The sequence below is a fragment of the Crocodylus porosus genome, unplaced genomic scaffold (genome assembly GCF_001723895.1).
Source record: "Crocodylus porosus isolate Cpor-Errol unplaced genomic scaffold, CroPor_comp1, whole genome shotgun sequence".
In the NCBI taxonomy this organism is placed as follows: Eukaryota; Metazoa; Chordata; order Crocodylia; family Crocodylidae; genus Crocodylus; species Crocodylus porosus.
Window position 1 is genome coordinate 170,848,190 of NW_017728906.1, and position 18,492 is coordinate 170,866,681.

The 18,492-nt window shown below is 41.1% G+C and overlaps 1 protein-coding gene across 1 annotated transcript in view; it reads left to right on the plus strand.

The window, feature by feature from the left end:
• Nucleotides 1-16,260, plus strand: part of MICU2 (mitochondrial calcium uptake 2) — a 108,669-nt gene extending 92,409 nt beyond the window's left edge. The window contains exons 8-11 of the mRNA XM_019530190.1: nucleotides 5,669-5,840; nucleotides 6,129-6,237; nucleotides 12,696-12,853; nucleotides 13,847-16,260. Of these exons, the coding sequence (XP_019385735.1) occupies nucleotides 5,669-5,840; nucleotides 6,129-6,237; nucleotides 12,696-12,853; nucleotides 13,847-13,951 (544 nt within the window). The 3' untranslated portion in view covers nucleotides 13,952-16,260. The remainder of the gene's footprint in view (nucleotides 1-5,668; nucleotides 5,841-6,128; nucleotides 6,238-12,695; nucleotides 12,854-13,846) is intronic.
• Nucleotides 16,261-18,492: the final 2,232 nt, after the last annotated feature.

Genomic DNA, 18,492 nt, shown 5'->3' on the forward strand with positions numbered 1-18,492 from the left:
TTGTCAGGTCTTGCACCTCCATTCCTGCAGCCCCTGGCACAGGGGGCAAGTTGGGTGCAGGGAAGGAAAGTAGGTGAAACATTGGTACATTGGCTGTCTGTGATGATATGTGATCTCTTGCATCCAGGTGATACAAGGAAAAAATAGGCTCTGGACTGCTTTAACCTTTGCCAAGACTGAGAGAATCAAACTGGTTGTTGGTTCTACACTTCTTTTTTTTTTTTTTTGTCTTTCCTGGGCTGGGCTAGTATGGCATGGTAGAGGGGAGGGATCGCCTTTAGATAGTTTCATTCTACCTTCCATATTTACTTGATTCCAAGTCAAGCTTTTCTTTCTCCTTTTAATGTAGGGGAAAAAAGCCCTTCTTCTTGGACTTAAGTACAGGCTGGCAGGGAGGGCAGACAGCTGCTGCGGCTGCATACACACCCCACCTTCTTGCAGCCTCAGGCCTCCTACCTCCCTTCCCCCTTCTCCTCACCTCCCCATCCCTGCGGCCTCTGCCCCCACCCTCCACTTACCCTTGCTCTGGCTTGGGTCCCAGCAGGTTCTGTCTCTGCTGTAGCCTGGGGCACAGAACATGTGTTTGCTCCAGCTCCAGTGTGGTCCCATAGCAGCAGCAGCTCAAGATGGGTCCCAGAGCAGGAGCTGGAGATGTCACGCCACCATTGCTGCTATGGGATCATGCTAGGGCTAGAGCAGAAACATGCTCCGTGCCCTAGAGTCTAGCAGAGACAGAGCCTGCCAGAGCCCTAAATGAGGCGCAGTGTGCCAGGATGCCTCTCCAGGGGTGGCTGTGAAGCCCCTGCAGCCCTCAATTTGTGGGCAATTACCCTGTCTAGCCCCCCACTACACCTTGATGTTTATTTTAATGAGAGAGGCTGCCCCAGGGCTTCCTAAATTGTTCTTCCAAATGACCACCAGGTACACGTGATCTCTGCCTTATGGGCTAATTGCATGGCTCCATTCCTTGCCTACACCATGCCCCATGCCTTGCAAATGACATCTTCATTCATGTTTTCTTTCACTTAAGCCCCCTTCTGGGGTTCCTGGACCCTCACTGGTCCCACACTCTCAGCCTCTCAATCACTAGCTAACCTCCCCCGCCCCAATTAGCCCTAGCCCATACCTGCCAGTGCATTCACCCCAGGTGCCCTGCCACACAGTATTTAAGTGAAAACCAAAGCAGAGGAGAATGTGTCCACAGCAACTTTTCTTGTTAGGTTTGCAGGTAGCTGCCTTTGCATCATTTGGATCTTTTTGAAGGGATGAGACTTCTTTCCTTCATAAGAGTCCTTGCAATTACTAGAGAACGCTGCTTTCTTATGCCATGATGCTATACAAACATTCAGCACAGAAGCAAAATTGTGAGAAGAAAACTTGCCCTAACCTTTTTGTGGTGTTTCATCTTGCTACTTCGTATGCTGTAAGGAAAATGGAAAGCTAGCATTTCATTTCCACACTAGAGGAAACGCTAGAGCTCTGAGGTTCCCCAGTTTCATTAAATTTTCACTTTTAAATAAAAGTGAGTTATTGAAGTATTTTTAAGAGACTGTCTCTGTATGTAAAGCACTTTCCAGAACAGGGACCTGGGCTTAATAGGGTTTCTGGATGCCATCATGACACAATTTAATTAATTACAAATTAAGCTTTTTGGCCTCCAGCCTGGGTATTCTGATAAAATAGGCTAGATGAAATGAAGTACTGCCTTCCCTCTGCCTTCTTTCTTGTAAATTATTGATTTCTCTAATTTTTCTTTTGTTTAAATCTGGCCTTGATTCTAAGCTAAGAAACTTTCTTGTGGAAATAATTCCAATAGATTTACTAGTAGCATTACTTTGGGTTTCTACAGAGGCAGCTGAGATCAGAAACCTTCCCCTGTGATAAAGTTCTGGTTGTGTTGAAATACATGGTAGTGCTCCTATTGAAATCATCAGAGCCAGGATTTCACCCTATTTTCTTAATTTTTCCTTAGGAACTATGCACTGTTTAAGGAATATAAACTTTTTTTTAGTTGAGATTCACCATTTTGAATAAGCTTATTCAGAGATCCAGGTGATGCATGGAAATACATTCATAATAATGTGTGTTAATGATACAGATGTGACCAAGCTTATCCCATTTTGAAGGTTTATAACTTAGCTAGACATTTTTCAAATAGAAGTTATTTTAAAAATTCCTATTAGGATTTTAAATTTTCACATTTGGGAACAGAAATGACCTAGGCTGCTGACATGATGATTTATATTATAGTAACTTGAAATAAGGGAGAATATTGAATCTGAATATTAAATTGCATTGTTCCATTTTTGTCCTGAGTAGTATTGGGTACTATATGAAATCTTCCCACTCAGGCTTGCCAAGAGCAAACCTACCAAGTTGAATTAATCACCCCTTGAATTCTTATAGTACCCATCTTTAAGAAAGCGAAGGAGGAGGATATTGGGAACTACAGACTACTCAGTCTCACCTCAGTCCCTGGAAAAATCACAGAGCAGGTTCTCAAGGAATCCATTTCTAAGCACTTGGAAGGAGGGGGAGGTGATTAGGAACAGTCAGCATGGATTCACCCAGGGCAAGTCATGCCTGATCAACCTGATTGCCATTTATGATGAGATGACTGGCTCTGTGGATGTGGGGAGACCAGTGGATGTGACATACCTTGATTTTAACAAGGCTTTTGATACAGTCTCCTGCAACATTCTTACAAGCAAGCTAAGGAAGTACAGGTTGCATGAAAGAACTTACAGTGGGTGGATAGAAAACGGACTGGATTGTCAGGCTCACAGGGTAGTAATCAGTGTTCAGTGTCTAGTTAGCAGCTGGTCTCAAGTGGAGTGCCCCAGGGGTCGTTCCTGGGGCCATTTTTATTCAATATCTTCATCAATGACTTGAGATGGGATGGAGTGCACGCTTAGCAATTGTGCAGATGACATCAAGATGAGGGGTGAGGGGTAGTAGGTATACTGGAGGGTAGGGCTAGGATTCAGTGTGACCGACACAAATTCAAGGATTGGACTAAAAGAAATCTTATGAGATTCAATAAGGAGAAGTGGTAAAGGACTGGACCAGGCTACCCATGGAGGTTGTAGAATCTCCATCCTTAGAGGTTTTTCAGACCCTGGTAGACAAAGCCTTGGCAAGGACGACGGATGATCTAGTTGGGCTGGTCCTGCTTTGAGCAGGGAGTTGTACTAGATGACCTCCTGAAGTCCCTTCCAGTCCTAATTTTCTATGAGTCTATGATTCTTCACACCTAATTAAGCAGTGCTCACCTCCACCTCCATATGGGTCTGAGTACAGCAAGGGACATGTGGCTTAGCCACAGGAAGAAAGCACTGTTTTCTGAGGGCAGGCAACAGTCTGTACCCAAGAAATACCTCACACTAGTTTCAGTGCATCAGACATGATGATTTTTTAGATGAGAAAAGGGTTTGGGATGGAAGGGAGAAAATGCCAGCCAGCCTCTTCCTCCTCCTACTGGATTTGCTGCCTTCAACTGGCGAAGAACTGGGAGGGGTTCTCCGTCAGCAACCTGCAGTCCTCTGAGGTGCAGATGCGTTCTGTTTCAGTTACCCAGCCCTCCTCCTGTGTGTAGTAGCTAGTGATCTGTGCTGCTAGGAGCTGGATTTGACCAATTGCCTGGAGTATTTAGGGATGAAGATTTTTCCCCATTATGCAATATTGGCAGGTGCTTAATGGATTGTTCACCTCCCTCGATGCATTGTCTTTGCTGCAATTGTACCCCCACAATCTGGGGGAGTCTTGTGTTTAGAAATAATATAGCGTTCGTCACATTTTGTGCCTGGTGCTTAGTGGGGTATTTGTCCAAGGTCATTAAGAAATAAAATGACTTTAGTCATAAGTGTGGGTAAGAGTGTTGCCATGTGAACATAAGGTAAAGTTGTGCATGAATTGCCTTCAGCAGATTCAAGAAAAAGAAAGTTGAAATTCTCACGTGAATATTCAGTACATTCATATATCTCACAGTTAGTGTAGATAAAGGCTAAAATGGTCATCTCTCAGAGGTAAATGAAACCAGGATTTTACTGGTAGAACTTGTACCTTTAAGGGCAAGGAGGTACTTAAGGTGTTGTTCAATCAAAGATTTCCTCTGTGCTTTCACAGGCAGGTGGGTTAGAGTTCTCCATTGAACAGATTCCTGCAGGCAGTCATGGGAGGTCTGTCAAAGTTACTGGTTACGTGATGAAGCCGTGCATGACTGGCACCAGTCAACTCCTCTTGGAGTTTAGCTAATAAATGTGGAGCCTGCAACTTAAAATCCATTCCACTGTCTGTCTGTCTTTCACCTGCATTTCCTAAGCAATGAGGCCATGTTCAGGCACACTTCTGCCTATACCACTCTAATTATATGGAAGAAATTACAATAGGGAGTTTGTTGCAGAGGCCATTCCCCTACAGACAACACAGAGCTCCAAACTGCTGATTGTCCAAGTGAACTCATTAAAAACTAAAGATAGCTACACTGACTAAAATGCCTCAGTTTCAATGAAAATGAGGCCATACAAACAGAAAGCAAAGGAGTATCTACCAATACTATTTAAGGCACCTGACTGCTGTTCTCTTCTCCAAGTACTTGTTTTGTCTTAGTATAAAGATACTTGGTTTTGTCCTATCTATAGTTAGTTATTACAGATCAATAAAAAGTTTGTATGAAAATCTACAGGCATAGTAAAGAAAGTAGAGACATGGTAAAGGGGCTTTTATGTCCCATGTAACCACTCAGAAATGTGGCCAACAAACAAAAGCAGAATTAATAAAATAGGAAATAAAAGATATCTGGAAATGGGAAATGTTTGAACACAGGCCATGCTCATAGATTTTAAGAACAGAAGGAATAATTGAGATCATCTAGCCCAAATCAAAGAAACTCAAAACCACCCCTATACTTAAAAGTTTTAGGGTCTCTGGCCTCTAGTTTATACCTTTCATCCTTTATCTACCTTGTTAGGAGAAAAAACAAATCCCATAAAGTTCAGGCCTTTCTTGTTCAGATTATGCTCTTAACTCCCAAATATCTGTGACATCCTTTGCCGTAGTACTAATGTCATATTAATGCCATATTACTCCATAAGCTAATGATCACACGCCTGATTTCCCAATCCCTCCTCATGGTTATAACCTTTCTTGCTCTATCCGACCTTATATGTGATTTTACATTTCTCTTTTATCACCTTTTATGACTGGGGTTCATGTAGCTTGCGATTGCTACACAATAGCCTATTTTTGCCAGGTTACATTATAGTAAGCCTTCTTTTTAATCATTGGCTAGCAAAATTGCACATAATCTTCTGGAATATTCTAAAATCATATTTCTGAAAATATTCAGAATCATATTTGATGCACTTTGCATATTCTTTTCTCAAGGTATTAAGTATATGCTAACATATCAGTATATTTATTTCATTCTGCAGTATCCAGTAATATATGTAAGACTTAGAGAGCACCCTAGTGGTATAATTACTGAAACACACACCACTGAAAACATCTTTACATACATGGGTAAAATTAGATCAACGATAAAGTAAAGTAGTGGAACACTAGTATTTGAATTCCTATTTCCCCTAAATAGTAGCTATGTTAGTGGTAATAAAAGTATTACTTAATAGTACTTTTGTTAAATATTGAACTGTATTTGTTTACATTTTAGATTTATGGAAAATTTACAAACAGAAGTGCAAGAAATGGAATTCATACAATTTTCAAAAGGCATGAACTTCATGAGAAAAGAGGACTTTGCAGAATGGTTACTATATTTCACTCATGAGGAAAACAATGAAATTTACTGGCATAATGTGAAAGAGAGGATCCAGGCAGGAGAGGTTAGTATACTATTTTTGTTTTGTTCCTTACTTCAAATTCAAATGCAAGATTCTAGTTATGAAACTGTCAACCAAAAATGTGCATCTTGGCAGACAGAGAAGCTCTTGTCACTTTTTTGAAAAATATTTTTATATCAAAAGGATGATGATTATTTGACAGCTACAAAATAGAAACATAAAAAGTGATCAACACCGTCTCATGTAAATACTAGGTTGCGAAGTAAACAGATCTACCTGATCTTGGATTTATTTTCTAATATACCTAACTTGATTTATTTGGTACTCTAGAATATCAGTTTGGAAGAATTCAAGACTTTTTGCAAGTTTACAAACCATTTGGAAGACTTTTCTATTGCAATGCAAATGTTTACAGTAGCTAATCGTCCTGTTAAACGGGGTAAGTTTTACACAGTTTTGTGTGTACATACCTTTAAATGTAGGAAGAAAATATGCTGCATAGAAATCAGTGTAAATAACTTCTCTTGAGTTAGTATTACAAACTCTGAAAACTAGTACTTTATTAACTTTTATTACAAATGTATTTACCGTCCATAAAGAATATATGTGCCCATAACCACAAGTCAGTTTAATTTCTAAATACCAGAGTGTGCTGTAATATATTATTCACAGAATTACTCACAAGAGTCTGAAATATCAATGAATAGATTTGATGTAAAGATTTTAATGGAGATGCTTACTTGCATAGTGGGTTTATGTTAATAAAACCATTAACTCTGAAGAAACTGACAGTAGGGGTTTGTTCTTGTAACAGGTTATAACCCTGCTGTGTTTCTCGCTTGTTCGTTTCATTCATCGCTTTCTCTGTTTTTCCCCAAAATGTATGTTTATCGTTATATATTAATTGCTTAAGAAATTTCTTCACAGCCAAATATCAACATTTTGAAGAAAGAAGCTGCTGTCATTACTAAAAATGACAAATATCTGCCTGTAGGAACTTTGTTCTTCTTTTTCAAATAAACTCATTAGTAACTGAAGCACATGAGATATGTTGCTCTGCTTTCTGCTCCCTGCATTATCTGTAGCTATGCTGTCTGTCCCATCCCCAGTCTGCCATGTGTCACATAAAGAGACTCCCCGTGCTACTTGTGGCATTTGTGCCGCAGCTTGGCCACCCCGACTTACAGACTGAGAGACAACTTAAAAGAGAAACTCGCTAAAAAATATCCCAACCCTGGTTTTGTTCTAGCCCTGTAATGTGAGTAATGCGCAATAATCCAGGTTTTGCAAAACCTCAGTCAGTTTTGATTTTTTAAAAGTTCAGTCCAGTATAATTGATATCCGGGGTCTACTTTTATCTGATGCGTACAAGTTTCAGAACATGTGTTTACACACATGTGCATGTACATGCACACATGAGACACAGAAAAGGACAGTGAAATTACTGTGTTTAATATCAGTAACCTGGGGTGAACCTTCTGGATTTGGCCTACTTCAAGACCTGTCAAGTATCAATGAGAATATTAGGAACTCAGAAGTCGTCCTTTTGAGTTGGACCAGTTGTGGGTCTCTGGTTTCTGGTGGTGGCTGGAGAAAACTGCTTCTAAAACAATAAAACTAAGTGCTAATGGGGAAAGTTTCTTCCTGACCACCAGGCAGTTACTAATTAACTTATGCATTGAAATAGAGCTTTCCATAGTATGTTACTTCCTATTTAAGGTAGTTGCAGGTGTTATTCTGCCAGGCTCTTTAAAGGCCTCACTGTTTTGTGTGAAGTCCACAGTTAACTATGAGTTAAACTTATTTGCTTTATTCTCTTCCTATTTTTCATATACTTCAACTTATCCTTCTACATACACTTTTTTCTTTTTTTCTTTTTTTACATCTTTAGTCTTTAGCTGTTTGTTCTTTGGGTTCCTTTTTAGCAGTCTGGCTTTCTGTTAACATTTTACCAGCGATAGAATGGGTTTAAAGATTTTTATACCAGGCTATTTAACTATAGTCCCTTTTTAGTTCCTATGTTGTTTAGAAATCTTCACATCTTCTCCAGTCAGTCAGCTTAAACAGCTTTTTATACTTAAAATAAGGATTAAACTCTAAAGACAAACATAAAGATGCTTCATAAGAAACATCTAATTTTAAAAAATAACGCTTCATTATTTTATGTCATTTTTAGCTTCTGGTACAGTCCTTTGTACAGCCATGATTACCTTAATTAAATTTTAGGCACTATTATTGGCTGAACTATAATTATTGCAGGGGTTGACAACCTACTGCAGGGGTTTTCAACCTTTTTAGGAAGTGTACCCCTGGTGGCCAGACATGGGAGGGGGCAGCTTCATGCAGAACCAGGGAGGGCTTGTACCTGCCACCCACTGCCCCATACTGCTGCACCATGCTTTCCCACATGTCGCTCTGTGGGCTGCTGATGGACCTTGCACATAGCCAAACATGCACCACCCATCAGCAGCCCATGGAGCTGCATGTGCGACCAGCTGTACAAAAGCAGTGTGGGCAGTGGATGGTGAGAGCAGCATGCCACCTCCCCCTCACATCCGGCCAGCTGGGCGGCACCTGTGTGGCTCACAGAGGGGTACCGCTGCTCTAGCCCTCTGGACCTGCTCCTGGGAAGTGGCGGTGTGAGGTGGTGGGAGGCGGCACTCTGTCCTCACCCACCTCTAGATCAGACCTTCACAGGCTGGATCAGAGTTCTTTGAAGACTGGATGCTGATCCCTGACCTACTGAATTATCTTCTGTCCGTCACTGAAGACCACTTCAAGAGTGTTCTCTAACAGTCTCTAGAACTAACTAGGATTTACTTCAGAGCTACTAACAGACTCTATAAAGATTCCATACGGAAACTCTCTGTAAAGATTGTATAAAGATCCAGTGTCCGTGCATGGACCTGCTTAAAAATCTGTAAATCTATAATTCATAGATTCATAGATGTTAGAGTCGGAAGGGACCTCAGTAGGTCATCAAGTCTGACCCCCTGCCCTGGGCAGGAAAGAGCGCTGGGGTCAGACAACCCCAGCTAGGTGCTTGTCCAGTTTCCTCTTGAAGACCCCCAAGGCAGGGGAGAGCACCACCTTCCTTGGAAGTCCATTCCAGATTCTGGCAAACCTTACTGTGAAGAAATTCTTTCTAATGTCCAACCTAAATCTGCTCTCCATCAATCTATGGTCATTGTTCCTAGTTACTCCAGGGGGTGCCTTAGTAAATGGAGCATCTCCTATTCCCTGCTGCCTTCCCCTGATGAATATATAGGCAGCCACAAGATCACCTCTCAACCTTCTCTTGCGAAGGCTGAAGAAATCTAGGTCCCTCAGTCTCTCCTCGTAGGGCCTTGCCTACAGGCCTCTGACCATATGAGTGGCCCTTCTCTGAACCTTCTCAAGATTCTCCGCATCCCTCTAAAAGAGTGGCACCCAAAACTGGATGCTGTACTCCAACTGCAGCCTGACCAGTGCTGGATAGAGGGGAAGCATCACCTCCCTGGACCTGTTCATCATGCATATGCTAATGCATGATAAAGTGCAGTTAGCCTTGTTGATCGCTTCATCACATGGACAACTCGTGTTCATTTTGGAGTCAACCATGACTCCAAGATCCCTTTCCACTGCTGTGCTGCTGAGGTCATCCCCCAGCCTGTAAATGTGTTGGTGACTCTTTTTGCCCAAGTGCAGCACTTTGCACTTGTCTTCATTGAATTGCATCATATTTTGTTCTGCCCATTTTTCCAATCTGTCCAGATCCACCTGAATCCATTCTCTACCCTCTGGTGTGTTAACTTTGCCCCATAATTTGGTATCATCTGCGAACTTGGACAGGGTGTTCTCCATGTCCTCATCCAAGTCGCTGATGAAGACACTGAATAGCACCGGCCCAAGGACCGAGCCTTGCAGGACTCCACTGCCCTCATCTTTCCAGGTCGATATCAATCCATCCACCACCACTCTCTGGGTGCAACCCTTAAGCTAATTTGCACCCACCTGACCATGTAATCATCTACATCACAGCCTGCCAGTTTATTTACACAAACAGAATACGATACTATATTGAAGGCCTTCTTAAAGTCTAGGTAAATGACATCTATCTCAACTCCTGCGTCTAAGCATTTTGTGACCTGGTCATAAAAAGAAACAAGGTTAGTCAGGCAGGATCTCCCTGCAATGAATCCGTACTGATTTACTTTCAGCATTATTTCCCATGCTGCGCTCCCACAAATGTGATCCTTAATGCTTTTTTCCAGAGTTTTCCCAAGGATAGAGGTGAGACTAACTGGCCTATAGTTTCCCAGTTCCTCCATCCTCCCCTTCTTGAAAATAGGAACCACACTGGCCCTTTTCCAGTCCTCTGGGACCTGACCAGAGCACCATGAGTGCTCGAACAGCCATGCCAGCAGTTCTGCTACAACACTGGCCAATTCCTTCAGCACCCTTGGATGAAGTTCATCTGGGCCCACTGATTTGAACACATCCAGCCCCTCCAAGTGCCCCTTCACTAAGTCTGCACTAACAATTGGTGAGCTGGTGTCCCTCCTGTGTCGATCTATGATCCAAGTGGGAGATTTGTCTTCATCTGTGTCTAGGAATACAGATGTAAAAAACTAACTGAAGAGCTCAGCTTTGTTCCCCACTCTGTCACCAGTTGCCCTCCTGTAGGGGTCCTATGCTACCCTGCGCCTTCCTTTTGTTCCCTATATACCTGAAGAAGGACTTTTTGTTGTCCTTCATTTTTGTCACCTGCCGAAGTTCTAGTCCTGCTTTGGCCTTCCTCACTGATTCCCTTCAAGTGCAAGCCAGGAAGATATACTCCTCCTTGGTAGCTACCCCCTGTTTCCACAGCCTGTATACCTCTTTCTTTGCCCTTAGGCTTTCCTGGACTTCCCTGTTCAGCCAAAAGGGCTTCTTGGCCCCTTTGCCCCCTTTTATGTGCAATGGAATTGTCTCCTTCTGCGCCCATAGGATTGCTCCTTTGAGGAACGACCACCCCCATTTCACCAGTGCTCTTGAGCTTTAATGTCTGACTAACTAATCTCCTGAGCACACTGAAGTTAGCCTTTCTGAAGTCTAGCACTTCAGCCCTGGTGGTTAGTTTACCCACCCTTCACCAGATAGTGAATTCAATCAATCAATGGTCAGTATCCCCTAGGTTACCTTATACCTGCAGATTCCCCACCAAGTCATCTGTAGCTAACACCAAGTCCAACAAGGCATTTCTCCTAGTGGGGTTGTATACCTCCTGCATTAGGTGGAGGTCCTATATGCAGTGGTTACATTTTTGCTGACTGCTTCTCCCAGCAGATGTCATGGTAGTTTAGGTCACTCAGTTCTGCATTATTCTCTTCCAGATTCCTCTTCCGTTATGGCTAGGGATAGACATTACACACAAACCATTTACTGGTTTAAACCTGTTACAACAGACATTCAGTGCACATAAACCAGTTGCAAAATGGCTGAAATGATTTTGAGATAAACCTCTTTGAAAGTAGTATCAGACTTACCTGATTTGGCTCAAACCAGTTTATGTAATGTCTGTCCCTGGCCCCTTGCTGGTTTAAGATAAAACAAGAGACTCCCAGCATCCCATCCTGCTCTCTGGGCTGGGAGGGGCTCTGTGCTCCAGCCCAGCCAGGCTGGCCCTGCACCTGTGCTCCCCAGCCCAAGCAGGAACAGGTAGGGGTGGGGGTCTGGCCAGAGGGGGGTTTAATTCCCTGCTCCCTGTGCCACCAGCAGGGGGCGAATTAAACCCCTCTCTGGCCAGTTCAACCTGGGTTGGCCACGCCACCCCAGCACAGCTTCCCGGCAGCTGAGGGTATGCTCTAGCACCCCCCGGCACCTGGCCTGAACAACTGCGGGGTGTGCCGACATTTTCTCAGTCCAGAGTGAATGTTTGTCCAGTTACAAACCAGTTCAGCCTAGGCAGGTTAGACTAACCTGCAAAGGTTGAATCAATGCAAGGTCCTTTGAGTGTCTGTCCCTAGCTGATGTCTACAAATGTTTGTTGCAGGCTAGGCTGTAGGGTGCTATGATTTGCTGCTTTTATGGTCAGCGTAATCATTTCACTATTCCCTTGTTCTCCACACTCATACGCTTACCTGTGCACATTTCTGATGAGCCAAGACTGGTGAGCCCTTTGTGCATGATTAAAAAGAAAGTAAATCTTTCATCCCGCAAGTACTTGTCCCAACCTGTTGCCTCTGGGCAACACAGATAGATTAAAACAATGTGAAAAGAGGAGTATGCAATACTAGGAAGAGAAGTAGAGGCTAGAGTTGCATTGCTAATTTTTTTCTCCCGTGAGTTCTATTAAACCATTCTTCTCTTCTACACATTCAGGAATGGGCAGTGCAAGTCCTAAGGCCTATTACAGAACACAGCACCAAAAGCACACAAAACTATGTTATAAACGCTGCCTTTGGTGGCTGCAGGTTAGAGGATTGTTGGGTGAGGTGGACCAAGTCCTTGGAAAAACATCTTCTAGACAGCTTGAGACTGGTTCCAAATAAAATGTTGTTCTTTTATAAGCCTTTTGTCAGGCAAGTGCTTGTAACCCACATGCATGTGTCAACCAAAAGTAGTTAATTCTTAAATATGCAGGTATTTTCAGCAAAAATTAATGATTACCATTTTTAGTGTTGCTTCAGAAATAACATATTTTAAAAGCCCATAATATAAGCAGTAAAGATTGCCTTGAAATATAAAACAAGCTCAAGGGCACATGGATTGAGATCTTCTAATATAGTTTACTAGTTCACACATCCCAAATACTATAGGGAAGACTTGGACCCAGGAGACTTGATATATACTGGTATGTAATCCTAGTATTTGATGTATTTTAGTATTTCTTCATTCCATGGTGATATATGCAATATAATGTTATTTTTTTATTAGCTGAATTTAAGAGAGCAGTGAAAGTGGCTACAGGACAGGAGCTATCCGATAATGTCTTGGACACTGTTTTCAAGATATTTGATTTGGATGGAGATGATTGTCTTAGCCATGGCGAGTTTCTGGGAGTTCTGAAGAACAGGATGCATCGAGGCTTAAGGGTAACAAACATTCACGTTATCTAAAATAAATGACTATTGGGACGTTATAGAACTTTTCTTATAAATGCCTGTAGAAGTGCAAGCACAAATAGCAGAAAGACACAGATGAATCCTACTATTCAGGAGTCCTAGACAAAAGCTGCCCCATTTTTTAGATTTTATGCTGCTCCTAAAAATTCAGATGCTGCTTACAGCAGCAGTCTGTAATATACAGTGTGATGTGTGCCCATCTGATGTGAAATGAAGAACACTGAAAAAGTCACCTAAGAAAACACACTATTCATGACTTTTGTTGAGGGTTGCAATGTGTGTGTACATGCCTGCACTGAGCATGCTTCCCCTTCATTAACATTCTGCTCTTGGCTGAGATCATGGCATACCTTACACAGCAAATGTATAATTTTGTTTGAAGTGTTATCCATGAGTACTCACGAGAATGTAAAAGAATTTAGGAGAAACTGAGGATTTCTAGTATCCATACTGGAAATACAAAGGAACCACTTCCTTAATGGCATTTACTTTTTTTTTTTTCCCAGGAGGTGGAGGGAAGAATGTAATCTTGATGAGCATTTTTTATGGCACTGTTCTGGTTAACATGAACCAACTTCCCCACTACCCTTCCGTCTTCCCTTCCCCGTGGACTCCCTGATTAGTGGAAAAGTTTTGGATCCTGATTCAAATGGAAGTTCAGGCTTAGGTCTAATAATAATAGAAATAGTCTATGAACAAAATAACCATCACCGCTCAAACCTTCACCAAGAAAGCAAGAGGATGAATAAAATCAAATTTACAACACACTGAGAAGTCCTGAGGGCTAGCTGATTGTTGTAGGTGTAGTGATGTGCTTATTGCAATCCTTGGGATATCCATGTGAATTGTGGAAGTAGCAGCATTTTAGTCGGATGCTTTTGTGTGTTGAACAACATAACAAAGGAAAGGAATGTTCTTTGTAAATGTGGAAGAACACTGTGTAACTTCTGATGTTGTTAACAGGTACCACAACAGCAAGGTGTGCAAGGATACTGGAAATGTGTGAAAAGAGAAAGCATTAAAGGAGCAAAAGAAGTCTGGAAACAAACTGGGAGAAGTCCTTTTTAAAGAGAAAGCTTTGTTCTGTTGCTGTAAATGTTGGGGTTGGAGTTTTTGCATACGTTGTTTACATACTGGCTCAATCATAATTTTTATGCAGTTTAAATATTTAAGCAGTCCAATATCTGGTGCAGTAATCTTATAGTATGTTTTGGAATAATTGGATTTGATTCTGTTAGCACTTCTGACTTCCATACGAAAAGATACTAATTCCAGGAAACGCTGAAGTTTACAAAAATGGGCATCAGCAAAATTCCTGTGTGGAATCTGACTCCATACTCTAGCTTAGGGGCGTCTGAGTTAGTATTGGTCACTAGATGATTGGGCTGAACAAATAATTTCTTAGTCAGAGGTAGGAGTGTCTTCTCACTCAGCCAAACTATGGCAATGTTTGCCAATCAGAATGAGTAACAACAGCTGAATCTTATCCATGCAGTCTCTCTGAGACCACAGTGTTGGTACTGCAGGGAAAGCTCAGCCATATTATTTTTTGTGTTGTCACAATTGCTTGTATGTTTGGTGTTGGTAGTGAATAAATGTACTTTGTATGCTCTCATAGTAATAGAATGTAGAGATCTTAATCCAAACTGGAAATGTTAGACTTTGTACAGACCTTGAAAACTGTAAACTGGTTTGTGAAAGTGCTTTAGACTCTTTACAATTTCCTCAACAAATAGAATAAATTAGAAAATTAGGAGCAAAGACCCTCAGCTGAACATTGTATCCCAAATTGCTTATGACAGTCATTAATCATTTGGCTTGAATCAAAACTCAAAGGGTAAATGTTTAACTAGGACAGTGTTACCTTTGTTCTGTCTGCTTCCTAGAATTACTTAAACAGTTTCTTAACAACGGTGTGATAGGAGGCCTACAATATCTCAGGATCCCAAAGTACCAGAGCAAAATAAGTCCACAGGGAGATCAAATTAAAATGTAAGTCTTGAGTACAGAACATGTACTTATATTGTTGCTATGTATTTGCTGTAGTTGCTGTGTATCAAGCATACATGTATGTCTACACATGCAAAACTGTGTAAAATTTCCTTTGGGTAACAGCAGGCTCCTGGAGCTCTGAGGCAGGGTCAGCCAGGAAGGACCTGTTTGTAAAGGTCCCCGGGCTTCTTGTCCCATTTTCTAGTTTGCTCAGGCCAATGTAGAAAGTTTAGCTTTTCAGAATGACAATCTAGCCTTCCTTGTAAAACCATCTTAAAAAAAAACCCAGCAGACTGAACAAATACTCACCCCTTCTTTTAAAAGTGATTACTAGTCACCAGCTACTCTTCTCCAGAATACATTTGAGATCATTAGAAGAATCCTTTTTTTTTTTTCAGTTTTTCCAGAAGAATTAGGTACTAATACTTCCCAAAGATGGAGAAGGTGAGGAACCCACAATGAAAAATCATCATCATGTAAGTTCTTCCACCACTCAGCTTTAAAACATAAAGTCCAGTGAGTACTTGAACAAATTATTGCTCAATGTTGGAGACCTCAAAAACAAATATAGATTGTTCTCTTCTAAACAAATTAGTCAAGAAATAAGCTAAACCACGATGTCACCTGTCAGCTACCAGTATCTTGCACCCCCTCAGTCCTACTTCAGACTAATTCAGAGAGGTAACACTGTTTCCAGATACCCATCATGTGAAATATCTTATTCCAGCGAGCCCCAAATACTCCTTTGCCACCTCCACAAAGTTACAGGGATGAAATAAAACACTTTGAACTGCCTTCATTCCTTTCTCTGAAACTGAACCTAGAGGGTTCTTACAGGGAACAAGAAAAAATGATTAAATATTTTGTAAGTGCTCAGACACTGCTAATGAGGGAAACAAGTACTAGGGAGATGACTCTACAGGAAGACAAAGTGCTTTAGGGTGCTTTTGGCAGCTGCAAAAACCAAGAAAGCAAGCTTTTAAATGGTTTCCACTACACTAAGATGTTTCCCGCCAACTATCAAGTCCCAGCCCATCAAGGTCCTACAGTTTTAGGACCCTACAGAGCCAAAAAAAAATTATCTGTATCTTCCCCTCCAAGACACTTCTTTAGGACAAAGGAGAATTGCATTCCTTGAGAAGCCTTTTGTTCAAATTCTGGATTTAATGGACATTGCCTTTGATTTGCTTTATTGTTTATATTTTAGAAAAAAGGGTTGTTGTTTGGGGTGGAGTTTATTTTCATTTTGAATTCTGACTTGTTCAGAGTTTTCTCAGTAGTCTGTTTTACAGTTTTGCTTGTGTGGGTTGTTTTCTAATCATTTGTTGTTTGTCTTATCGATACTTTTTGAAAAATAAATTGGTCCAACTCTGATAGCAGTGTAACACCTCCTTGACCATTTATTCCTGGATCTGGTCAGTAGTGTAATGAGAGGTGCGTGACAGGGGCACCTGGTCCAGGCGCCCACTTTACAAAGGGTGCAAGAATGGCAGCTGCCGCCGCCACCACCAGCCTGGCCCCTGCCATTGCTGCTGCCTGGTAGTCCAGTGCCTCTGGATCTAGTCAATCATCAGTGGCAAGGTTTGGCAGCAAGTTCATTAAAAAGTAATGTTTGAAGTTTATAGGTCATTTTTAAAGCAAAGTGTATTTTATATATCAAATTAAAATGAAAATGAAAGCAGCAGCAGTTACTTGCCATACATTTTCGTATAAAAAACGGAATCACTGACAGGGAATAGAAATCCACTGTGAATCCAACCTATAAGTATACCCAGCAAAGAAAGCCACTCAAAGCTGGGGAGACTCCTGCCTGAGAGCTTGAAGGATCTGGCTCTGTGATTCATTCTTTTCAGCTATTTTTCATTTGCCATCACTAATAATTTTTTTAATACGACCCCTAAATAACACCAAAATTGAAAGTATTGTTCACACAGGCAGTTACATTGGCCTTTTCTTTTAAGCAGTCCACAGTGGCCTTTTAAAAATTTAATTCAGCTCTCGAGGGAAGTAACATGGCTACAGTAACTGCATATTCATTTGCAAGCTCTGTCATCATTACATACAATCTGCTTTCTAATCAAACAGTATTTGAAAGTTTCTGCACAATGCCATTTGTATCAGTTAAGCATTAGGATTAATTTAGTTCTTAATCTTCTTATCTCTTCTTCTGACTATGAACAGAATATTACAGCATACAATTTAATTACGAAAAAATGTCCTTCCAAATATTAAGTGAATACTGGGATGATGGGTGCTATAGAAAACAAAAGGTAGATATGTTTTTTGTTGCCAGAGTCTCAAAAGTTGGTTGAATGCTTCCTCAGAGACGCTATACATCCCACCAAGACAAGCTACGTGCCCTTTTACTTGGATCTAAGGTTGGAGGATGCAGATAATTGTGCACTAATGTTTCATAAACTTTTTATATACTTGGTTTCTGAAACTCAAATCCATGTTTTAGTGTGAATCCATTACACTCTACCCAGGTATTATCATTACACACTACACTGCTTTACTTGAACCAGTTTTGAGTCCCCAGACTTTACAGGAAAACTTCTTGCTTCCTCTTTTGATTACTACAGTTTAATTTTTATTTGCTAATGACGGTTAAATGGACCCTAACTTCTATAAAACCACACAAACCCTAGAGCAATAAGCTGAGTGAATGAAGTGTGAACAAGAGTCATTGGTTTTGTTGGGAGGTTCTTTTTCACTCTTTGGGTTTCTTAAAATGAAAATCCCTAAGGATCAACTCTAGTTAGGCTTTCTTGCTTTTATGTAACGAGGTCAAGCATTTTCCTTTGCTCATGTTGTTCTGTGATGTTCGTTGTATGTTAGGCAATGATGAAAGTAAAGTATAATTTGTCATTTGTACCTTCTAAATTATAAACGCCATACATAACAATATATGAGTAAATAGCAAAAGTAAATCTGGTGATTTATTCTTTGTTCACATACCTATATTGGGAACTACATTAACAGTACTTGTGAATGTATTTGTGCTTCAGCAACCACCATTTATCATAAAGGATTTTTCTTCTCTGCTTTCCTAATTAGTATGTGCATTGAACTAATTATTTTAACAATGCAGAACACTACCTTCATTCATCAATTCCAGCCTTTGTATTGAAGCAAATACCTTTTGTCTGTTAATGCCGCTGCCTACCCTAAAGGCATATATGTTCACCACATAGCCTCTTGTACTTTTCATAAATCAGTGATTCTCAACCAGGGTGTCAGGGCACCCTGGAGTCCTGCCAGATCCTTTGAAGGGTGCTGCAAGGTATGAGGTGATAAGCAGATAAGGTAAGTAAATAAACTCAGGCTCAGGCTTGTCCCTGTCTGGACAGTCCCCCACCCCCACTGCCCAACCCCTCAGCAAAGAGTGTTTGAAATTGGGTGCTAGTTTATCCACAAAGTTATGGAGGGGTGCTGTGAGTTCAGTGAGAAGTGCCACGTGTGCACAATAGTTGAGAGCTACTGTCATAGATAATATGTTGGATACAGAAAACCAAAGAATAAATGCACATAAAGGGAAAAGCAAGAGTGAAGAGAATTAAACCTCAGTTATTTACTGCTTCATAGCACTATACATCTTTGATGTGTTCTACAAAATG